Here is a 25,374-nt window from a genome sequence, read left to right as displayed (position 1 = left end):
AATTTCCTCAGTGTCATTCACAATTGATGTCCAAATCTTCAATAGCCTTGCTCACTTTAGGAGCCCCATGAAGTAGCCAATGCAATTAAGAACATATGAGAACATGTTGGATCAGGCCAATGGCCCATCCAGTCCAACACTCTGTGTCACACAGTGGCAAAAAAATTACACACACACACACTGTGGCTAATAGCCACTGATGGACCTCTGCTCCATATTTTTATCTAACCCCCTCTTGAAGCTGTCTATGTTGTAGCCACCACCACCTCCCGCGGCAGTGAATTCCACATGTTAATTATCCTTTGGGTGAAGAAGTACTTCCTTTTATCCTTTTATCTGACTGCTCAGCAATTTCATCGAATGCCCACGAGTTCTTGTATTGTGAAAGTTAAAACTTGGGCAGTTCCGCAGGGCCTGTAAGAAGAGTCCTCTTCCGGTTGGCATATAACTGACCAGTACCTGAAAAACCTCAAAGGAAGGTTGTAGGATAGCACATTGATAGATCGTTTTCTTGTTTTAACTGCTGTAAACTATTTAATGTATTTTAATATTCATTAATCTTATTGTTAGAATTTTATGTTGTGAGCTGCCCTGAGCCGCCTCGGTGGGGAGGGCGGGATATAAATCGAATAAAATGAAATGAAAAACCAATAGCAGAATAGTAAAATTAACAAATTCTGAAAACCTTTGATCTGGGTTGAATTAGTGTGGGAAACCATAAAACAGTAACATGTCAGAACGTGAAAACTGAAAGATCTGGAACACTGTGATAATTTCAAATAGGCAGCCATGTTTGTCTGAAGTAGCAGAACAAAATAGGAGTCAATTGCACCTTTAAGACCAACTTAGTTTTATTCAGAAAGTAAACTTTCGTGTGTATGCATACTTCTTCAGATGAGGAATGAGGTACAGTAAGCAGAGCCACATACAGCTGGTGGGGTTTGGAATGCCAAGTGGTACAAAGTTAAAAACCAATAGCAGAATAGTAAAATTAACAAATTCAGAAAACCTTTGATCCAAGCTAAGCAGGACACCGTGGGGGGAGGCAAATGCCTAGTTTCCTCCACCTCCCTCCCTTCCCCACCCCAGGTCAATTTCAATGTCCGGAAGGGCACCGGAAAACAACCCTATTTTCTTTATTACCCCCCCCCTTTATTACCCCCCCCCTGTCTTCCTTCCTTACTTCTCTCTCTCTCTTTCTTTCTCTCTCTCTGTCAGGCAGTCTTTTTCCTTCCTTCCTTCCTTCCTTCCTTCCTTCCTTCCTTCCTTCCTTCCTTCCTTCCTTCCTTCCTTCCTTCCTTCCTTCCTTCCTTCCTTCCTTCCCTCTTTCTCTCCCTCCCTCTCTCTCTCTGTCATTCTTTCCGCCCCCCCCGTCTTCTTCTCTTGTGACCCTTGTGCTTTCCCTTGATTTTTATTTTTAAAATTGCATTGCAACATCCCCCTATTCTCCTACCTTTCCTAAACAAAACATTGCAAGAGTTTTAAGCATGTTTGTACATCATTTCTTGTCTCCTGGCTCCACCCCCAAAGTCTCCTGGCTCCACCCCCAAATTTTAGTGGGCCACGAAGGAGAAGTGTCAAAATAACTGGGTCACGGGTGGGGGGGGGGAGTTTAGGAAACCCTGTCCTAGATCAATCCCTAGTCTCATAAGTCGAAAGGATCTTAGGCAGGGTCCTGTGTTCAGATGTTGCAGTGCTGCTGCCAGTCACAATAGACAGTAATAACTGGATAGATGAAGTGGTCTTACTTGTTAATGAGGTAGCTTGTATGTTAAGATTTATTTATAGAAAATTACAAGATAAGACTCACTGGAGAACACACGCACAAAAAAATACAGCTCCAATACCTTCATTATTTGTTTAAAATGATGCTTTACTCTTGCCTTTTTAGCTTAGCTGCTTCCCTCCTTTCTTTATATTATGAAATACATTTGTTAAATCTTCTTGGCTCTTACATACAGCTGAAAATGAACAGAAGTACAGTAAAGTATGACTGTCAAGAAAATATAATGGTACTTATCTTTGATGGAGATAAACCTCAGAAGGAAATCGAATGAGGTGAGAGGGATATGCAGGAACAGAAACAATGCTTCCAAAATCACAACGGACTGTAAACTATACATCATCATTATTATTATTATTATAGTAAAGGTTCCTACGTTCTCTATCATACTGAATTATATATAATCTAAATTGTTCATTGACAACCTTCAATTACACTTAATCCAAGATGCTTTGAATTAATGAGGCCACCAACTTCAGTATCATGTCAGACATTGTGCCCATGAACATTAGTCTGTCATAATTTCTCCCCATTAGCTTTATGTAGCAGCTGCTTTTTGAGAACTGGATGCATTTTTTTAACCTTTGGCTCCTTTTTAAAAAATTAAAAAAATGATCATTCATTGAAGCTTAAGGAGAAAAATTATGCAAAATCTTTGATCCCCCGTGGAAGATGCAAGTGACATTGTTCCTTTTCCCCAGCTTCATTTTGTTGTTAAGATTCTCAATAATATTTCATGTGAATTGGGACTGAGCAGATATTCGGACATGGGGGGGCCTTTGAGCCAGGCATCATCCCTACAGAGTTGTTCTGAGCAACCTGCTGTCAGAATCATTTGCTCATTTGCAACAAGAAGAAGCCGCAGTTTTGCAGGCAATATTTCAACTGCCTCTGGAAACACGTAGAGGGTGGGTTCTGATCACAGGGAACACTTCAGGTGACTTCTTTGCAGTTAGCACAAATGGGTTTGCAGAGTGGTTTTGTAAACTGATCTTTTAGACAACTAAAAAAGGTAAAGGTAGTCCCCTGTGCAAGCACCAGTTGTTTCCGACTCTGGGATGACGTTGCTTTCACAACGTTTTCACAGCAAACTTTTACAGAGTGGTTTGCCGTTGCCTTCCCCAGTCATCTACACTTTCCACCCAGCAAACTGGGTACTCATTTTACCGACCTCAGAAGGATGGAAGGCTGAGTCAACCTCGAGCCGGCTACCTGAACCCAGCTTCCGCCAGGATCGAACTTAGGTCATGTGCAGAGCTTAGGACTGCAGTACTGCAGCTTTACCACTCTGTGCCATGGGGCTATCCCACTGCATACAAGTGTGGTGGATGTGAGCACAGGGAAACATTTGATCTTACTATGCTTGAAAGTCAACAGGAAGATGCTATGTTAAGATTTTGAACCAGAGGCTACTGGGCATATCAGGAGGAAGCTGGACACTCAATTTTATTTCTTCTTAATATGAACCAAGGACCTGGCCTATCAAGAACTTGGGTAATGACTGACTGCAACTGTCTTAGCAGAGAAGTGATCAGAATCAACATGGGAGAATTGAGAAAATGATCACAACAGCAACATGTCATGGTCATACTAAAAGGGTTTAAAAACATTCATGGTGAGTGTTTCCAGAGCTTCTCAGGTGGGTAGCCATGTTACAGCAGCTGGGATGGTGCAGTGGCTTATGCTGGTTCCCGCAGTGGCTGGTCATCTGCACTGGGTTCCAAATGGTTTGGACCTATTAGATGCTCATGTAGCCTAATCCCATAAATGTCAAAGATAAAACTCTCTGTGTTAACACAGGGCGTCTTATCTTTGTTGCGGTTTAGTAGCTCCTCTGTGGTCCTGGCAATACTGTGACATAATTCCATAAATGTTGCAACTGATAATGTGGAAGAAAAAGCCATCAATTCCTGGTCAAGGATCTCTTCTGCAGGACAGAAAGCATTGGAAGAAGCTCTTCAACTATTCAACCCCATGTAGAAGGACCTTTCTCACACAGAGACCCAGCTGGCAGCCTTTCTTCAGGGTCTCAAGGAGGAAGGCTACCAACCCACCCAACCAGATGAAAGGCAGCCCCCAAGACTCTTCAAAAATAGCTGCCCCTCTTTTGGACTCTGTTAAAGCTCCATCCTGAAGTAACAGTGGCAAAAATATCTACCCCCTAGCAGGTATTACAGTAAGTTTTCCTAAAGATCTTCCTACTCCATTCTCCAAGAGTAGCAATGCCACAAACCTCCTGTTAAATTCATTGAAACAACAGGTTCACACACAGAGGTCTGAGAGGAGCAGAGCAGAGCAGCTCTGATAGCTGAGACAGCTGGAGAAATTGCTGAGAATTTCTGAGTTTTGAAGGACTACATTCTAAGGTTTGTGGGGCTGCCTAAAATTCTAAGGTGTGATAGCTGGGGAACTGCTCTTTGTTTGGTTGACTGCTCTTTGTTTGGTTGACTGCCTTAAGGGTGAAAGAGATTGAGAGTGATTGCTGCTGATTGAGAGTGATTGCTGAGGAGTGCCTCTGCTCCACCTCTTTGCATTTTAAGCTGCGCCTTGCCAAAGGCGCGAGCCTTTGGCGTGAGCCGAAGGGCGAGAGCTAAAGGGCTCTTGGCCTGTGGCTCTTGGCCTAGGGGCTCCCTAAGGAGCAGGAACCCAGATCCCTGGCTTCCTTGTTCTCCAAATAAGGTAAGTTCCCAATAAGGTAAGTTGAGGTAAGGTAAGTTGACCCGCCAGAAGGGGAGCCACTTAAACAGCATTTAAAGAGGACTGTATATTTTAATATATATATATACAATGAAGATAGAATGCCAGCAGGAGGTTGGGGGCTTTCCAGTGTTTTGTACTGAGTGTCACATGTATGACTATCTGCCCAAAGGACAGAAGTCTTGGGTGTGTGCTCGATGCAAGGAGCTCCTGGTCCTCAGGGAACGAGTTCGTACCCTTGAGGCCGAGGTGACTGCCCTGGAGAAGCAGAGACGGTCAGTTAGGCACTTGGGGAAGACTCTCGGGGGCGTATTAGATGAGCCCCGCTCTGAACGTAGCAGCCCCGTTGCTGCCAGAGAGCGTGAGGGTCGAGAAGGAACAGGGCACCATGCTGAGGATAAGGGGAATGCGCCCTCAGAAGGGACCTCTTCTTCGGTTGGTGAGCGGGAATCCTTTCGCGCCAAGGAACCATCCCTGAGCAGGGGGAGAGGGGGGGTATTGGTAGTTGGTGATTCGATCATTAGGCAAGTAGACAGCCGGGTGGCGAAACCGCGTACTGACCGTATGGTGACTTGCCTGCCTGGTGCGAAGGTAGCGGACATTACATAACATAAGAACATAAGAGAACATAAGAGAAGCCATGTTAGATCAGGCCAATGGCCCATCCAGTCCAACATTCTGTGTCACACAGCGGCCAAATATATATATATATATATATATATATATATATATATATATATATATATATATATATATATATATATATATATACACATACACATACACACACACACACACACACACACACACACACACTGTGGCTAATAGCCACTGATGGACCTCTGCTCCATATTTTTATCTAACCCCTTCTTGAAGGTGGCTATGCTTGTGGACGCCACCACCTCCTGTGGCAGTGAATTCCACATGTTAATCACCCTTTGGGTGAAAAAGTACTTCCTTTTATCCGTTTTAACCTGTCTGCTCAGCAATTTCATCGAATGCCCACGAGTTCTTGTATTGTGAGAAAGGGAGAAAAGTACTTCTTTCTCTACTTTCTCCATCCCATGCATTATCTTGTAAACTTCTATCATGTCACCCCTCAGTCGACGTTTCTCCAAGCTAAAGAGCCCTAAGCGTTTCAACCTTTCTTCATAGGGAAGAAATTACGCGTGTAGTAGATAGACTGATAGACAGTGCTGGGGAGGAGCCTGAGGTCGTGGTGCATGTTGGCACCAACGATGTGGGGAAATGCAGTCGTGAGGTCCTGGAGGAAAAATTTAGGCTGCTAGGCAGGAGACTTAAGGCCAGGACCTCCAAGGTAGCCTTCTCGGAAGTGCTACCTGTTCCACGTGCAGGGCAGGAGAGACAGGCGCAAATTAGAAGTCTCAATGTGTGGATGAGACGATGGTGTAAGGAGGAAGGGTTTAAGTCTGTTAGGCACTGGGATGCTTTCTGGAACAAGCGGGAGCTGTACAAAAGAGACGGTCTCCACTTGTCCCCAGATGGAACCAGGCTGCTGGCGCTTAAAATCAAAAAGGTGGCAGAGCAGTTTTTAAACTAAATCTTGGGGGAAAGCCGACAGGAGATGAAATGTCTCTGGTTCGGGAGGACTCGTCTCAAAGAGATGAAGGGTTAGCTACTATTTTTCTACCGGGTAACGGACCGGAGTTGTCCACTGTGAAGGTGACAAACAATATGGACTGTCTGCCAGTGTCTCGAGGCGGCAGGAGGAAGGTGGCGGGCCTAGCTCGCCTGGGAAATTATAGATGTTTGTATGCAAATGCTAGAAGTGTTCAAAGTAAAATTGGTGAATTGGAATGTTTAGTGTTGGGAGAAAACATAGACATTGTGGGAATTTCAGAAACTTGGTGGAATGAGGAGAATCAGTGGGACACGGTGATTCCTGGATATAAGCTATATCGGAAGGATAGGGAGGGAAGGGTTGGAGGTGGGGTGGCTCTGTATGTCAGAGAGGATATACAGTCCAGTAAGGCTGAGATCAGAGAATTAGATTCACTTTTAGAAATGCTTTGGGTTGAAATAGAGGGCCCAAAAGGAAATTTAACTATGGGAGTTTGTTATCGCCCACCAAATCAAAAGAGAGAGGACGATTATAATATGATGGAAGGCTTAAAGATAGCGGCTAAACGTAAAAACTGTGTTGTAATAGGTGATTTTAACTACCCGCAGATTGATTGGGTCAATATGTGTTCTGGTCGAGAGAAAGAGATTGAGTTTCTTGATGCTCTCAATGACTGTGCTATGGAGCAGATGGTCTCAGAACCTACCAGGGGTGGGGCGATCCTGGATTTGGTCCTAAGTAATGCCCAAGACTTGGTGAGAGATGTAAAAGTGATTGCGCCGCTTGGGAGCAGTGACCATAATGTTATTGATTTCACCGTTTGTATAAATAGGGAGTTGTCCAAAAAGACCACCACAACCACGTTTAACTTTAAAAGGGGTAAATACACTGAGATGAGGAGGCATGTGAGGAAGAAACTGAAAGGAAAGGTACATACGGTCAAAACCCTTGGGGAAGCTTGGACGCTATTTAAAACTATAATCCTAGAAGCTCAGATAAAATACATACCACAAGTTAGGAAAGGCACAAACAGGCATAAGAAAAGGCCTGCGTGGTTAACAAACAAAGTAATGGAAGCTGTAAAAGGTAAGAAGGACTCCTTTAAGCGGTGGAAAACCAGTCCAAGTGAGATTAGTAAAAGGGAACACAGGCTGTGGCAAATCAAATGCAAGACTGTGATCCGGCAGGCAAAAAGGGACTATGAGGAGCATATTGCAAAAAACATAAAGACCAACAATAAAACTTTCTTCAAATATATTAGAAGTAGGAAACCAGCCAGGGAGGCAGTGGGGCCCTTGGATGACCATGGGGTAAAAGGATTACTGAAGGAGGATAGGGAAATGGCTGAGAAGCTAAATGAATTTTTTGCCTCCGTCTTCACTGTAGAAGACGAGAACTTTTTGCCCGCCCCAGAACCACTAATTTTGGAAGGGGTGTTGAAAGACCTGAGTCAGATTGAGGTGACAAATGAGGAGGTCCTACAACTGATAGACAAATTAAAAACTAATAAGTCACCGGGTCCGGATGGCATACATCCGAGAGTTCTGAAGGAACTCAAAGTTGAACTTGTGGATCTTCTAACAAAAATCTGTAATCTTTCATTGAAATCTGCCTCCATTCCTGAGGACTGGAAGGTAGCAAATGTCACCCCCATCTTTAAAAAAGGTTCCAGAGGAGATCCGGGAAATTACAGGCAAGTCAGTCTGACTTCAATACCGGGAAAGTTGGTAGAAACCATTATCAAGGACAGAATGAGTAGGCACATTGATGAACACGGGTTATTGAGGAAGACTCAGCATGGGTTCTGCAAGGGAAGATCTTGCCTCACTAACCTGTTGCATTTCTTTGAGGGGGTGAACAAACATGTGGACAAAGGAGACCCGATAGATGTTGTTTACCTTGACTTCCAGAAAGCTTTTGATAAAGTTCCTCATCAAAGGCTCCTTAGAAAGCTTGAGAATCATGGAGTAAAAGGACAGGTCCTCTTGTGGATCAAAAACTGGCTGAGTAATAGGAAACAGAGAGTGAGTATAAATGGGCAGTCTTCGCAGTGGAGGACGGTAAGCAGTGGGGTGCCACAGGGCTCGGTACTGGGTCCCATGCTCTTTAACTTGTTCATAAATGATTTAGAGTTGGGAGTGAGCAGTGAAGTGGCCAAGTTTGCGGATGACACTAAATTGTTCAGGGTGGTGAGAACCAGAGAGGATTGTGAGGAACTCCAAAGGGATCTGTTGAGGCTGGGTGAGTGGGCGTCAACGTGGCAGATGCGGTTCAATGTGGCCAAGTGCAAAGTAATGCACATTGGGGCTAAGAATCCCAGCTACAAATACAAGTTGATGGGGTGTGAACTGGCAGAGACTGATCAAGAGAGAGATCTTGGGGTCATGATAGATAACTCACTGAAAGTGTCAAGACAGTGTGCGTTTGCAATAAAAAAGGCCAATGCCATGCTGGGAATTATTAGGAAGGGAATTGAAAACAAATCAGCCAGTATCATAATGCCCCTGTATAAATCGATGGTGCGGTCTCATTTGGAGTACTGTGTGCAGTTCTGGTCGCCGCACCTCAAAAAGGATATTATAGCTTTAGAGAAGGTGCAGAGAAGGGCAACTAGAATGATTAAAGGGCTGGAGCACTTTCCCTATGAAGAAAGGTTGAAACGCTTGGGACTCTTTAGCTTGGAGAAACGTCGACTGCGGGGTGACATGATAGAGGTTTACAAGATAATGCATGGAATGGAGAAAGTAGAGAAAGAAGTGCTTTTCTCCCTTTCTCACAATACAAGAACTCGTGGGCATTCGATGAAATTGCTGAGCAGACAGGTTAAGACGGATAAAAGGAAGTACTTCTTCACCCAAAGGGTGATTAACATGTGGAATTCACTGCCACAGGAGGTGGTGGCAGCCACAAGTATAGCCATCTTCAAGAGGGGTTTAGATAAAAATATGGAGCACAGGTCCATCAGTGGCTATTAGCCACAGTGTATGTGTGTATATAACATTTTTTGCCACTGTGTGACACAGAGTGTTGGACTTGATGGGCCGTTGGCCTGATCCAACATGGCTTCTCTTATGTTCTTATGTTCACACACATCAGAAGCCTCAACAGTGGGTTTCTTGCTAACATGTACCCTGGTGTCTACCCAGCCATGAGACTCTCTGTGGTGCTGGAAGCCATGGTCCCACCAGAAGCCACAGCATCCTGCCTGGAGTCCAGATGGCATCTTCAGGTCTCTCCCTCAGACCTTAAATTCCTTAAGGCAGCTAATGCATCCAGGCAAACTCCAGCAGTCAAGGCCACGAAAATGACACCAGGCCAGCTGGACCCCAAAGGGTGTAGGCACATAAAGAAAGTGCCAGATTTTGCCACCCTATCACCCTTTTGAAAGGTTTAAAGGATGGGGTACTGCAAGAGAGCAATGCTTTTAAAGCCTCTGGAATCCTGAATGGCAGGATTTGAGGAAGCACCTCCCAGAGCTGCATTGTGGGGGCCTCCAAAACTAATGAGCCGCCAGTGGGCAAAATGGAATGGAGAGCAGGTGGCAGTCAATAGGAGACTGTTGGGCAGAAAAGGAACAACGCTGAGGATGGGAAAGAGTTGCCACGCAGAAAGAAACCCAAGTCCATTCTGTCCTCCAGTAAACCAGAACTGTCTTTGAACACACTGAACCTGCTGAAATTCTGGGCCATCAAAATGAACAGCTCTTCAGATGACGAATTGAGGAGGAGGGCACAGAAGATCCTGAGGGTTAATCTGTTCCCTGTTATCAGAATTCAGCCTTTGCCTGGCTCTTACAGTGTCCCCTGAGTCAGCTATCGGGGAAACACGTGAGCTTGGTGAGGATGTAGAGACATGTATCTGCAGTCCTGGGACATCCAGCCACAGCTTAGCAGTTGGGGGAAAATTCTGCAGAGCTCCTGTATTATAGATCTGTGTTTAGAAATACCAGAGGAGGTCTCTGAGGCTCAGTAGAGAGAAACGTGGAACAAAGCACTGGCTTCCTCTGGGACACACTTCTACTGTGGTTTTGTAAACGTGGCAGCATGCACGACTGGGAGGCGGCTGCACCAGGATTACTGCTGTCCTGTCCTGTCCCGTCCCGTCCCGTCCCGTCCTGTAATTTCTTTTCTCTTTCTTTTGCTCTCCCCACCCCCCACCACTGTAAATTCCCTGGGTTTTATTTTGACCATATTTTGCATACTGGGGGGAAAATATTCACAGTCGTGTAGGGTTACCAGATGTCCTCTCCCCTCCCCAATATATTTTATTATTATTAACAAGCATTACAAGTAGTGCTATGCAGGATGCAGTATATACTCAAATTTACAATTAACAGAACAACTGAGAAAAGCAGTAGACAAGTGCACCTTTAAGACCAACTGAATAAAACTAAGTTGGTCTTAAGGTACACTTGTCTACTGCTTTGTTCTATTGCTTCAGACCAACACGGCTGCCTACTGAGAACAATTGAGTAATCGCAATATTATAAATTCACTTTTTCTCTTTAGAACAATGTCATGCTTCTACAAGTATTGATAAATAGTATCAGTGATTTCTTTACAATATGGAACCCAATACTTAAATATGTGCAGAACCAAAATGAAATACCAGGTGTCAGCTTTTTAGAAGGCATGTTCACTTTTGTTGTGTGTCCATCCTTTTTTGTGTTCTTTTTAAGAAACAAATGAAAATGTCCTCTTTTAGGGTTGGAAGGTTAGGGATATTCCTAATTAGTAGCAATTAATACAGCATAAATAGTTGGGGTACTTCAAATGATAACTTGTTGAAGTAGACAGTTGGGAAATCTGTCCTCTTTTTTGCTTTTCAAATTATGGCAACCCTATGATAGAATTTCTTTGTTGTTCTTGTATATGTTATCCATGAATGAGTGTCTTGAAATGATTCATGATCCTAAAATTGTTTCACCTCCAGCAGATATGATAACTAAAAAGCTAGGGATCAGAAATTAGAGAATCTGAGGGCTGCTTTCAGGGCTGGTGTGTCGATTAGGCAGCTGCCTGAGGTGCAGCCGAGAGGGGCACTAGTTTTGGCCCTCCCTTCCGCTCTCACCTCCGTGGTGAGGGAACTATGTAAGCCTGGCGGCACAGTGTGGCTCCTACACCTTAGAACATGCTGTGGAGAGAAGGTGCAGGCTGTCCTAAAGAACTGCTGTCAGAAAGAGCAGACAATATAGGGACAGAAGGACCAATTAGTTGAGTCAATACAAGGCAGCTTCATATGTTCATGTACCTTTTGTTTGCTGTCAAGTTGCAGACAATCTTTTCCCTCCATGACTTCTTTTATACATTTATTTATTTATTTTAGAAAAACAAAGGAGGGTACAGAAAAGAGAAATATGGGGAAAATGGGTTATAAAACATGATTGCATTTGTCAAAGACAATCATGTAAATCATAATGTATAGGACAGAGAATATTTTCCTCTCCATTATAATTCTTAAGGTATTAACTATAAAATACATTCAAGTGGGTAACCATATTGGTCTAAACAGCAGAACAAAGTTTTAGTCCAGTGATACCTTTAAGACCAACAAAGTTTTATTAAAAGTATAAGTTTTCATGTGCAAGGACGCTTTTTCAGATACAAACAATGGAATAGAATCTCCTCAAGTCCTACTTACAGAAAAAGAGAGAGTGGGGAGGCAGCTGTTAGGAAGGACCAAGGTGCATAAATTGATCTGAAATAGGATCCAGTGGTTGATAAGCTCAATGAATGGTAGAAAATTAGCATGTAAATGCAAGAACTAACAAAGAGATGTGAGAATGAAGTCCAGCAGCACCCCCAAGGCAAACCAAGTTCAACCAGGGGTACATGCGATAACAGAACCTCAGCATCTGCACATTTCTTCACATACATTGAAACAGAGTTCCTCAAATATTACATGCAGGCATAACTTGTCGTCATTATAAGTTGTAATAACTTGTCAGAAACAGACTAGAAAAGGAGACTGCTGAATTACAAGTTATTGTAATACTCAGGACAATGGAACTCCTAGGACTCAACAGAGATATCAGCTTCTTATTGCACTACAAATGCTAAGTCACTCAATTCTTACCTTTACCCAGAAATTGAACTTTGCTGGTCTTAAAGGGGTCACTGGCTCTCACATTTGTTAACTCCTTTATTATCTGTATGCCAATTTACTGCTATTTACATGTCCTACCATATTGTTATTCCAGTCTTAGCTGTATTTATTGCTTAGTTACATGCATCTTGAGTCCTGTTAGGTCTTCCTGACAACTACCCCCCACATACATATAATATTTGAGGAAATCCGTTTCAATGTATGTGAAGTAGTATGCTAGTATAAATAATAATAAAAGTGACAAAGAACATCCCTGATGTGTTCCAGTTTGGTGCAGTGGTTAAGATCACACTTTAATTGAGGAGAACCAACTCCTCCAAATGCAGCTACTTGTGTGACCTTGCATCAGTCACAAACTCTCAGAGCTGTTTCTCTTAAGAGTGGTTCTCTGAAAGCTCTCTCAGTCTCACCTACCTCACAGGGTGTCTGTTGTGGGGAGGGGAAGGGAAAGGAGATTGTAAACCTCTCTGAGACCCCAAGTGAAGACCTCAATTGAAATTGCTTCTGTTAGTCTCCCATTAATTAAAAACTTTGCTTGTTGGTTTGGATATATTCCGTACATCCAGCTACAAAATGCACAATCACAGCCCTTATTTTCTAAAACATTCAATATGAAAGGCCATATTAAATTGTCAAATGCTTTCTCTGCATCTAGAAATAGAAAATCTTTCTTTTTCTTCTTATTCACTAATTTGATTGCATCTATTATAAATCATATATTATCTTTCATGTACCTCTTTGGTAAAAAACTGATCAAATTCAATATGCATTTTCTTAATCTTTCTGCTGTTGTTGTAGAGGAAAAATTGTAGTCTACATTCAACAGAGATAGAGGTCTATGCCTTTTTTGTAGAAAAAGCTCAGCAGGGACTCATTTGCATATTAGGCCACACCCCCTGAAGCCCAGCCATTTGGAGCTGCATTCCTGTGCATGCCTGCCCCCAAAAGTCCTAGGTCTATAAGACTGTGATAGTGATTCTTCACTACCCTCTTTATGTATTAGTGTTATATACCACATTGGGAGTATTGTCTTTTATCTTGTTCTTAACTTACGTTGCAGCCAACTTAAGGCAATAACTGTTCAGAAGTGTTTTGCCTGCCTGTGCATAGAAATCTAGAACTTATTACTTTCCATCCGAGCACTAATCAGGTGTATACCTTTGGGCAGGGCTTTTTTTGTAGAAAAAGCCCAGCAGGAACTCATTTGATTTTAGGCCACACCTCCTGATGTCACCATTGTTTCACACAGGGTTTTTTTGTAGAAAAAGCCCAGCTGGAATATATTTGCATATTAGGCCACACCCCCTGACACCAAGCCATCCGGAACTGCGTTCCTGTGCGTTCCTGCTTTTAAAAAAGCCCTGCCTTTGGGATTATTTTCATGAAAGGAAACACACATGAAATGTTAAACTGAAAACAAAATCCACATGGATTTCTCTTGAAAGGTTTATGAAGAAGAGGCTGTCATGAATCTTGTATGTTCTGCATAGATCTTCTATGAAAAAAACTCCATATCACTTTGTGTCCAAGGTATTTACTAGAAAAGCCATCTTGTAGAGGAAAATATTATGCCAGAACTGGCTCTCTGACAGGACTGCCTAGTGGTGATCTTAAATGGCAGAACGAGGAGGAATGTGTATTCTTAGAGTCGCTCAGTGATAACAGGAGTCAGCAGTTGATCCTGATTCCTGACATGTTGCTGTTCTGTACATAAATGATTCACCCTTTCTGCCTTCTTGCAGCTAAAGAAATGAGATACTGTTCACAGGTTCTGAAAGTGTCACGACACGGAGCAAAAAAAGTAATAGGAAAAAAGTATGAAAATTACCCCTCCCCCCAAAAAACTCTTCCCCCAATCCAGTTGAAGTCACTGAACAGCACAGAGTTAGCCCATGCAAATCCACTCAACAGGGCTAACTCCAGCTACAATTTTAAAAAGGGTAAAGGTAGTCCCCTGTGCAAGCACCAGTCGTTTCTGACTCTGAGGATACGTCACATCACAATGTTTTCACGGCATACTTTTTATGGGGTGGTTTGCCATTGCCTTCCCTAGTCATCTATATGTTCCCCCTAGCAAGCTGGGTATCCGACTCATTTTACCAACCTTGGAAGGATGGAAGGCTGAGTCAACCTTGAGCTGGCTACCTGAACCCAGCTTCCACCAGGATCGAATTCAGGTCATGAGCAGTGCTTGGACTACACTATTGCAGCTTACCACTCTGTGCCATGAGGCTTCTACAGCTATAATTTAGGATTCTGCAAACAAACCTTAGTCCAATTTTTTTTTAAATGGAAGAAACGCCCCCTCCTCTAAATTGGTGTCTCCTCTAAGTGGTGTCTATGCATGAACAGACATTACTAAAAGAAACTCACTGTATTTTGGACAAAGCAACCCAATATGACACTTGAAAACTAATGGCAGAGAGAGGAGCAAATTAAGAGAGCAGGAGAGAACTGGAGCCAGGGGTACATGGGCTTCCACCTTCACCATGTATTGTTTGAATGCAAGTACACATGCTTAGCAGTTATACAATAATGGCTCGTATGATTTGTGCCTCACCATTCTTCCAGGTAGCAACTTGGGAAAGAATGCCACTGCAGCCAGCTCCCATTTTGCTGGAGGAAAACCCACTGTGAATTGCTCTGCATCTGTCAGTCTAATATTCAAGATGAAGGTGGGGATGAGAGTCTGGCAAGATCACTTCTCGCCAAAGGCCACCCATTAGGGCTAGGAACAGACTGTCATTTATTTAGATAATTCAGGGCATCATGATAGCTTAGTACACTCATATCATGACTGAGTAAAGAGGCTTTGAATAGTACTGTAGTGGGACAAAAAGAAGCAATAATGCAAAACTTCTCACACTGGGCACTTGTTATAATTGCAGGCAAGTCCAATCTGGGACACAGAAAAGGGCAAAGGTCATGGCCAAGGGCCACCTATGGAAGTTCATTACATTGTACACTGATAACATTTCCCCCTTTAAATGCCATTTCACAAAAGCTTATATCTTGATTAAAATTTTGTTGGTCTTGAAGGTGCCACTGGACTCAAACTTTGTTCTGTGCAATCAGACTAACACTGCTAGCCGTCTGAATTTGTTATTGTCATTAACACATGTATGAAAGCATGGTTATTGACATACTTCTTTGGTCTAATCAAATTAATGCTTCATTTGACCGAGTTTGATCCATCAAATGATCGAATATTCTGAAATGGCTCAAATGTCCAAATTCAGCTCATATATGAGAGGGGGCTCCACAACACAATAATTTCCATTTTTATGTACAAGAAATGCCATACACGTAATAGACCAGTAAAGCCAAAGTTTAAAGACTACAAGTGGAAATGTGCAATGTAAAGAGCTGTGCAATGTAATCTATAGAATTGCTTCAATTTATTTCCAGGCGCAGGAAGATTAATTACAAACTAGATACAGGCAATCTTAAAAAAAAGAAACAGTAGAAATGGGCATGACAGAGGGAATATTGCTAACTGTGTGCATGTCCTTTGCAGCTTAATTTGCTGTAGGCTGCTGCAAGACTCAGGGTCAAGCAGATCACACAACTACCCTTGCAAATATAAGGCATGATAATGATTTTTAAATGTAACCTCCTACCTACCCAGTGGCATTCTTGACTTTTTGGAATATTTGGCAATATCTGACCTTGGTCAACTAGCATATTTGATTAGTAAACTGACTGACATGATGCCAATCCTCCTCCCAAGTGGAAGTTGCTATGAGCAATGGACAACTGGATTAATGCTCAGGCACTGGCAAAAGGGTAAGAGAAGATTGTCCAAAGTGAAAGTGAATTTTATACAATGAGCTTTAGTGAGTGCATGACACTCCAAGTACATTGTTTCAGTGATTCCTACCCAGTATTTCAGGGTAATGCTGATGTGGACAGAAACTATGGTGGTGATTCCCATCATAAATAAGGACTGCTATGCTGTTTACCAAATATCAAATACTAACTGTAATACTGCAATGAAGTTAGATGTGAGTTCTTGAGACCCATGCTGCCATGTTTCTTGGGGCCTCTTCCTACTCCCAGGCTTTGCAAAACCTAGAATCATGGATCATTTGAGTCATCCACCCATCCCCATGCCCTAGGACAAAATGGCATGACTTGACTCATGGTAAGTCAGGATCGTTTTGGATAATGCCATTATATGTCGTTCAGTATTAATAGTCCAGAAAATTATTAAACATTTTTGATTGTATTACTGCCAAGACTAATCAAATACATTTCATGCTAGTGCAGTATTTGACTGCAAAGTGACATGCTGCTGCCTCTTAGCAGCCTGTGCTATTCCAATACAATGGATGTTAAGGCAGTACACAGACTGCGACCACACTAAAGCTTTTATCACCTGAAAACAGCATGGGATGTTTCATGCTATGGGGTGTGTGTGTGTGTGTGTGTGTGTGAAATGACTGTGCAGTGACAGCAGCTGTTGCAGAGTATTTTCAGCAGAACATTATTGTATGACAGCAATGTTGGAAGTCATGACTGAAGTATCGGAGTGTGAATTGCAGCATCACTACTGACAGCTCCATTCACGGATCCTTAGACCAGCTTCCTATGAAGTCAGCAAAGCGCTTTCCCAACAAGTGGCAATGATGTCAACTGAAGCCACTTTTAATTAGGAAATGCTTTTTATCCTAATCCCCCAACCACTTTGGATTAAATCACTCAGGCTAATGAGTTGCCTATGCCCATCTGTTAACAGTGGCTGGAGCTATCCAACAGTTTATGGATTGTGTTTACACACAATAAAAACATTTTATTGGAAAACATATTGAAGCATGCTTGCTTAAAAACACTTCTTGTAGTATGCAAATCTCTCCCCAGTACAACTAGGCTTCTTTTTACTCAATAGATTTAATACTGGTTGCAGATAGTTTCAGGTGAGTAGCTGTAGTAGCAGAATGAAATTAAAGCCCAGTGGGCAGCACCTTAGAGACCAACATAATTTCCCAGGATACAAGTTTTCTAAGTCAAAGCTTACTTTGTCAGATACCCAAAAAGCATAACTGGTGAATAGGGATTTGAACCCAAGTCTTCCATATCCTAGTCTGATACTGTGGGTTGTGGAATTCATCATCCTAAAGAGGTCTTTTTTAAAAAACTTTTTTTTCACTTAAAGTTTTAATCATAGAAGCTGGAATGGGTGATTGAGGAACAGAAAATAACACCTCCAGTGGACAGGAATTTAGTATCCTAACTAGATCCTAGCTCCTTTTCATCAAAATTATGCAAAATAAGGTAATAAAGTAATTTGCATAATATCTACCTAAATTATGCAAAATAAAATAATTTGCATAATATCTAGAGACCCAACCCCTGCAGAAATTCTGCCACATATTCTTTCCCACGCTTCCTCCATGAGCTCAGGGTGGCATACGTGGTTCTCCATCCAGAGTTTGTCCTTATAACAACTATAATTTTGGTTGAACTAAAGAGAGAATGAGTGGCCCATTGAGCTTCACTGGTGAATGGGGATTTGAACCCAAATCTCCAAGATCCTAGTGTACACTGCTCTAAACACTATACCACACTGGCTGTAACATATAGAGTACATTCACACATGCTAAATAATGCAGTTTCAATCCACTTCAGCAACCATTTGCAAATGGACTTTGCCATTTCACACTGTAAAATCCAGTTGCAAAGTGCAATGAAAGTGGACTGAAAGTGTGTTATTTAGTATATGTGAAAATGCTACTATACATTGTAGATTCTGTTAGCACAGAATATGAGCAACCTTGGCAAAGAATATTGATTTTTTTTTTGATGCAGAGTATATACTGATCTGAATAAACCATAATGCTATAGGGAAGTTGGAAGAATCCAGTTGATCAATAAGATTTTATTCACGTCTGCAAGATTATTTCTAATGTAAGGAAAATGAGAAAAGTTATTGACTGTGCGCTGCCTTAGATGAAATATTACCCTACCTGTGGTAAGGAGTGGCCACTTTACCTCTCTGCCTATGCAGTATGCATCCAATGCCAGTGGTCATCCATGTAGTGCTGTATCATTTTGTGGAGTTCATGTGAAACTGTGACTGCATTTGCAGAGCCTACTCATATCCTTTCAGATGATACACATATGCATGGTTGCCTACTGGCACTAGAGGTGGGCAGATACACCAACTGCGTTGGAGAGGTAAGATGAACTTCTTCCTCCTGCTCTCCACCATATATAGGGCTAGTTTATCACCAAATCAGTCCTGTATTAACTGGAAAAAAGAGGGAAAAGTAAAAGCTAAGCTTAGTGTAGTGTAGTGCTGAAAAATCCAATATGGTGTTGTAGAGCGAAATTCAATGCAATAGAGGAAGCCATGTGTATGGTTCATGAGTCTTCCCCATCCACATATAAAGTGGTAGTGTAGTAAACTGGTAAGTGTGGTCTGCTTTTAACATCAAAAGGGCTCCATAGATCGAGCTGCTCCAGATAAATGCTCAGCACCAATTGTATCCAGAGTGGGAGTATAAGTCATAATTAGATAAGTCTGATTGTCTTATTTGTATAGAGAACTGGAAGTTGCACATGGTGGTGGGGCAAAAAAAACAACAACACAAAAACAACCCTGTCTCTGGTAATCATGTGGCAAATGTGACCAAGTCCTGTCATTCCACAGACAAGAACAACAAATTCCAAGCAATATGTTGTGTGGACCAAACAAATTAACAATGTGGACAATGTCTGATTTGAAACATGCTGCATGCTGGGGAAATAATTTCTGATTTGTTTCTGAAAAAGCTGAGGAAAGATCATCACAATTTTTCTGGCTTTCTTTTCTTGGAAGTTACAAATGGCCCCATTAGAATCCATTCCCCACCCTTTCACCAGATGGGCACAACACTTCATAAGTGGCTTCCTCAGCCACTTTGACAGCTGCACCCACAACTACATTTGCTCAGGTGCAGACTGCAGATCATAAAGTGCCCACCACATATCATGTAAAACCAGGTCCCTTTTCTTCCTCTCCCCCCCCCCCCCCCCATTCCCTTATTCAGTTTCAGGGAACTCCCTGCTAGTTAATGACAGAAGCCTTGAGCATCTTCAAGTGAACTGTAATAAGCCTTGAGTGTTGGGTTATGTAAGTTGATAAAGTGCACTGCCATTTGCTTGCATTTCCATAGCACGACCATGTTAAAAACAAATCTGAAATTCAATTAGACATTTTAGTACAAAAGACTCATCCGCCCCACTTGGTTTCAGAGAATCCAGTGAAGTACAGAAGGTTTGGGGCAGTTGCCCTTTCTAACGAAAACTGGATTGGTGATCTCTTCCACATGAGATGTATGAAATCGTTCTGACTTCATTGTCTATGTGTGAAGTGCTGTCAAGTTACAGCCAACTTATGGAGACACCAGCAAGGGGCTCTTAAGGCAAGAGAGAGGCAGAGGTGGTTTGCCAGTGCCTTCCTCTGCAGAGTCTTCCTTGGTGGTCTCCCTCCCACGTACTGACCCTGCTTAATTTCTGAGATCTGGTGAGATGGGGGTATACCCTGCTGCCTTCCCTCCCTCTGACTTCTTTGGTCATATGTAAAAACCTTGAATACAAACACTTGCAAAATTTTATCTGAAGTTATCCAAAGTTTAAAATCAAAACTTGAATAATCAAATCTTTGAGGCCCCAAGATTTTCTGATTTCCAGTTATTATATACTATATAAGGTTATGTCTTTGATGCTGAATGTTGGTATTACTTGGCCAACAGCAGCAAGATATTTAAGTCCAGGACTCAAAACACTTACTTGTTCGTATTCAGTCCTATAAGTTTGAGAAATGGATGCCCTTGCACAGATTATTCATTATCCACAGTACACACTATTTTACACAAAGTTTCAGATTCTGTTAAATGATGACTATAATATTAATTATTGGAACCTATAGCCTATAGACACAGAAATGATTGTGTCCAGCTTTACCTCTTAAGCTTCACTATCATTTACACTTCTATGTGCTCTGAGAGTACTCTGCAAACGATATTGGTATTGATTTCTGTTTATCAGGAAAGGGGAAATAGTAAAAAACTGCAATGGGAAAGTTTCCATGCCCACTCTTAAACTGGTCCTTAAGTTCTGAACACAAGCTTTTCAACTTTCACTGGAATAAGAAATTCTGCATATTTTCCACCCAGACTTTGCTTTCCCCTGTTTTGGACAATTGATACCAGAACAGAAAATATGACTGATGGATCAATAATAGGTAAACACCAAATGACTACAAGCAAACCTTTGTTCCTAGCCTAGAGCAATCAGTAGACTTTTCCTATACTTTTCAAACACTCATCATCACAGATGGCCAGTTCCAGTAAGTATTTTTTTTAAAAAAACTGAACTATTACCAATGTCACGTTACAAGCCCAGAAATTCTAAGTGTGCCAGCTACAGAGTGATTACACTATGCATTGTAAAGGGTTATACTATGTGGTTTTCACAACTGTGTATATTGTTCCCTGCATGGGAGTTTTCTAAGGCACATTGAACATTACATTAAAAAAAGTATGTCTGCAACTGGAGAAAAAGATCAACAAACACAAATGAAATACTGAGGGAATAAAATACATTTCTGCAAGCATTACAGAAGGAAGGCTACAGAGATAGCCTGCACAATTAACAGTACCTCTAAGCTGCTGTTGACCTGCTCTGCAAATAGACAATTACTATAACAGTTAACTATTTCCCTTGTTTTGCTTAAAATCTATCCAAGCAGCAACAAATGCCTTGCACATAATCACTTTCCTTTTATTGACCCCTTATAGAATTGCCGCATAGATCATTTTCTACACCTCTGTATTCATTCATTTTAAAAAGCGTTCTCTTGTTTTCTGAAAAAAATACCTGCCTTTGATGAAGCAAAGATCCAATGAGGAATGAAAATAAAGTTTACTGCATTTCTTACTTATCCACACAAATCACAGCAGCTTCCCGAACTGCAAGCTAAGTTGAGACAGTTCTCTTCCCTATACCAAACAGCAAAACTACCAAATATCTTCAAGGAAAAGCATAGAAATGATATATAGTTTAGGACACAGCACACACACACACAAACTGACAGGAATAGCTTATTATCACCAAAGTAGACAATAACATTGACACAGTTGCAAGAGGAGAAAAAAATGTTAGCTTACCGGAGCAAATATCACCATACACATTTACAAAAGGTTTTATAATCCAACTTCCCTCATCTGAAAGAAAACAATGGTAGGCTCATGCTAAAAAAGAAAGGCGCCCCCAAAAGCTCCTCAGTAGCCAACGCTAGCTCTTGTCCCTCTTTTTATGAAGCAAATAAAAGGAGAGCAAGAGAAAAAAAATCAATGCTCAGGGAAAGAGAGATGATATACCAATCAGGCAGCAGCCACAGCCTTATTTGCTAGGGGGGAGGTGGTAGTGGTGGGAAAACGGTCTCATATTATTAGACAATGACTACACACAGTCTAAGGACAGGAATCTAATACTTTCCCCTTAGTGAGACCCTGATTGCTTTTGCGGTGTGTACTTGGCTGTTGCCTCCCAAGAACCGCAAAGATGCAAGAAGTTCATTACTCAGAACTGTGAATGCCCTATTTGGCTTTGTTGAAAATGTCAGTCTGCCATAGGGAAGAAACCTAGGGTCTCGGGCTTGTGCTATGCCTGAGCATCCGTTCTGAGCCACGTGAAAAGCACTGGAGAAGAAACACAGTGGAGTACAGGTAACAGGAAACTTTGCTTTTGAGCACAGAGATGGATTTTTGCAAAACACTGATAGAGTGTTGATCAGCTGGGTGGTGGTGGGGAACATCTTAGGCAGGGAACACCACACCTAAGGATTAGAGTACGGAACAACACCTGCTTCGCACAACTAAGGTGTAAGACAGGTCACATGCAATTCAGTGGGCAGTACTGAAAGTCTGACATTTGCATCTTCTGAATTTTGTATCAACATGCCCGGGGCACTCACAGGAGCCTCCTCAGTCCGCTTGCTGGTATTGTTGCATTTGTACAGGACCCAAGAACACAGTACCCTACTTGCAAATGCACAGGGTAGTGGAAGCAGGTTGTTGCTTGACACCCGTGGTGCTGCTAGCGGGGCTGGCATTAGCATACTCTCAGGTGGGGCAGCTGTCAGGGCCCAGGTCTTCTGGTGGGGCCCACTGCTTCCAACCCTCCCCCCATCCCATTTCCCTCCCTGCTTATTGTGAGTGCTTGGCCACCCATTTATGCAGCTGCACACTCCACCCAATGCCATTAAGTAATGTCCCTGGCTGCTGGTACAGAGGGAATAATAGATTTCCCTTGTTTCAGCATACATCTAAGAACATAAAATAAGCCATGTTGGATCAGGCCAATGGCCCTCCAGTCCAACACTCTGTCACACAGTGGCCAAAAACCCCAGGTGACATCAGGAGGTCCACCAGTGAGGCCAGGCACTAGAAGATGCAAGAATCTTTTCACATGGCTCAGAATGGATGCTCAGGCACAGCACAAGCTCTCCACCCCACCCCCAAACACCAAAAATAAAGAACATCTATACCCTGTGGCTAACAGCCACTGATGGACCTCTGCTCCATATGTTTATCCAATCTTCTCTTGAAGCTATCTATGCTTGTAGCTGCCACCACCTCCTGTGGCAGTGAATTCCATGTGTTAATTTATATGTTCCAACCAAACTGCACAGCAATTTCATTGAGGGCCCACGAGTTCTTGTATTGTGAGAAAAAGGAAAAAGTACTTCTTTCTCTACCTTCTCTATCCCATGCATAATCTTGTAAACTTCTATCATGTCACCCCTCAGTCTTTGTTTCTCCAAGCTAGAAAGCCCAAAAGCACTTTATCCTTTCTTCAACAGGAAAGTGTTCCAACCCTTTAATCATTCTAGTTTCCTTTTTCTGGACTTTTCCCAATGCTATAATAACTTTTTGGAGGTGTGGTGACCAGAATTGTACACAGTACTCCAAATGAGGCCGCTCCATGGATTTATACAGGGGCATTATGATACTAGTTGATTTGTTTTCCGTTCCCTTCCTAACAATCCCCAGAATAGCACTGGCCTTTTTTATTGGAGTTGCACAGTGGCTCAACATTTTCAGTGAGTTATCTACCACAACTCCAAGATCTCTCTCTTGGTCAGTCTCTGCCAGACAACAGGAAACTTTGCCTTTGAGCACAGAGATGGATTTCTGCAAAACATTGATAGAGTGTTGATTAACTGGGTGGTGGTGGGGGACATCTTAGGCAGGGAACACCACATCTAAGGATTAGAGTGGGGAACTTCTGCTTGGGAAGGAATGGAATACATCAGAAAGAAAATTTAAAAAAAAAACATGATTCCTCATTGAATGTCCCACACCATTCACTTTATACATGCAATCTCATATTGGCCCTGTATATATATAACAATAGTCCTCTCCAGATGTTACAATCACAAATACTGAGAGCCTACTAATGAAAGTGTGCTCTACCCACAAACCTTCTGATATGCATGATTGTCATGTTGGGTGAACAGTGGCAACTCATGTATTTATATGTGCATTTAGCTTCAGTATGCACAAATTGACCATCGGGCTTTTCACTGTTTCTATTTATGCATATCAAGGCAGTTACATGCATGGTAAACATGTATATTGTATACAACAGAGTGACAGCTAGTGTCAGGAAAATTACTAGCAGCATGCTCCCCACCCCGCATTGGTGTGATTGTAACATCTGAAAAGGATGACACTTTACAGGGTAGAAAGGCTAACACATTTGTTTTAAACACTACTCTATTTGCAACCAAGGTGGTTAAAGGTGAATTTTCCATGCCCTTCACTGAGATGGAGAATCCAATCCATGTTAGTGGATGTGCTTTAGCTACTGTAGTTAAACGATGCGGAGGAGAGGGATTTGTGGGCATAGCACTAAAACTAAGATGAAGGATTTGGTTTGCTGTGCCGCATAGAAGCAGCATCCTCCCCAGTCCTCCTGTATGTCTCCTCAGTGGCATCTGGGCAATGAAGCCTTTTACAAAACTACTTCATTCATTTTGAAGAGCTGCATTTAGCTGGCAAGATTAGTGGTGAATAGCTAACCCTTGCAGAGGCTGTTTATGGCAGGTGTCCCCAGCCTGTGGTCACTTTTGAAATTCTGACAAAAGGGTGGCAGGCTGAACCACAAAATGGCTTCTACAACAGGTGGGAGTCAGAGTGAGGTTATGCATCACCTAAATAGTGACTCTTCAACATTTCAGAAAGAAGCTCTGTATGGTACAGAGAGGCTGAAAGGGGGCAGTGTACATTTAGGAACAGCCAGGAGCAGCCCTGTAGCTAGAATATTGTTGGGGAGGGGGCATATGCCAACATGTGACCCACCCAAGTGTCATGTGATAGCATTTAGCTTCAGTATGCACAAATTGACCATCGGGCTTTTCACTGTTTCTATTTATGCATATCAAGGCAGTTACATGCACGGTAAACATGTATATTGTTTACATGTATATTACATGTATATTGTCACATGACACCTGCAGCAAGCACCATCCCTGCCAACCTGCCATGGGCATAGTGAGGCATGGGGTGGACCTTGTCCATGGAGCCTTCCTTCTCCCTCCTCCTGCCCACCTGCTGCACAGGTGCCCAAGCTTGCCTTCTACTATCCTGCCTCACCTGGCCTACCGCTGGGTCAGCTGTCTGTATGGTGGTGACACTGCTTGGGCAACTCCCTTGGGGACTGCCACAGTGGCACCATCTGAGCCCCAGCAGTGGCCAGAAGCAGCCATGCCAGGTTGTTGCCCAGGAACAGGAGGTCACACTGCATTTGCTGGATGGCACCACCTTTTAAGATGTGGCCAGCATATGCCCAGAGCTCTGTGCACCCTCGCCAGCGGACTGGGGCATTTCAACGGCAGCCATGCTAGGTGGAGGGGTGGCTGCTGGAGTTCCTGGATGAGAAAAGGTATTGGTAGGATAGGGGAGGGGTAACTCGGTGTGTGTGGCAAATTAGAGAGGGGCAGGGCACTGTATCTAACCCCCTGGCTATGGCCATAGCCAAGGGATAGCACTTATGTGTAACCAGAAGGGCATCAGTTGGGGAGAGGCTAGCTGTTGGGGGCTGGACCCTCTTAGTCTTGAGATGCTTCTAGGTTGGAGAGTCATGGTGCAAGAGAGCTCTGTCATGATTCTGCAGCTATGTGACCTAAGCTGGGGGAGGAGTTAAAGGCAGCCGCAGA

The 25,374-nt window shown here is 42.7% G+C and overlaps 1 protein-coding gene and 1 pseudogene across 2 annotated transcripts in view; one reads left to right on the top strand and one right to left on the bottom strand.

Moving 5' to 3' along the window:
• SYNPR (synaptoporin) overlaps positions 1-25,374 on the bottom strand; it is a 289,559-nt gene that overhangs the window by 84,488 nt on the left and 179,697 nt on the right. The window contains exon 1 of one of the 2 annotated variants that reach the window (XM_060239447.1): positions 21,320-21,693. The exons of the other annotated variant lie outside the window; for it this stretch is intronic. Within the exon in view, the coding sequence (XP_060095430.1) occupies positions 21,320-21,343 (24 nt within the window). The 5' untranslated portion in view covers positions 21,344-21,693. Of the gene's footprint in view, positions 1-21,319; positions 21,694-25,374 lie in introns of those variants that run through there. 2 annotated transcript variants of the gene reach the window in all.
• LOC132571005 (coiled-coil domain-containing protein 71-like) lies at positions 3,656-9,878 on the top strand (annotated as a pseudogene).

The sequence above is a fragment of the Heteronotia binoei genome, chromosome 5 (assembly GCF_032191835.1).
Source record: "Heteronotia binoei isolate CCM8104 ecotype False Entrance Well chromosome 5, APGP_CSIRO_Hbin_v1, whole genome shotgun sequence".
Classification (NCBI taxonomy): domain Eukaryota; kingdom Metazoa; phylum Chordata; class Lepidosauria; order Squamata; family Gekkonidae; genus Heteronotia; species Heteronotia binoei.
The sequence above is the reverse complement of the archived record's forward strand: the minus strand, read 5'-3'. Positions and strand labels throughout refer to the sequence as shown.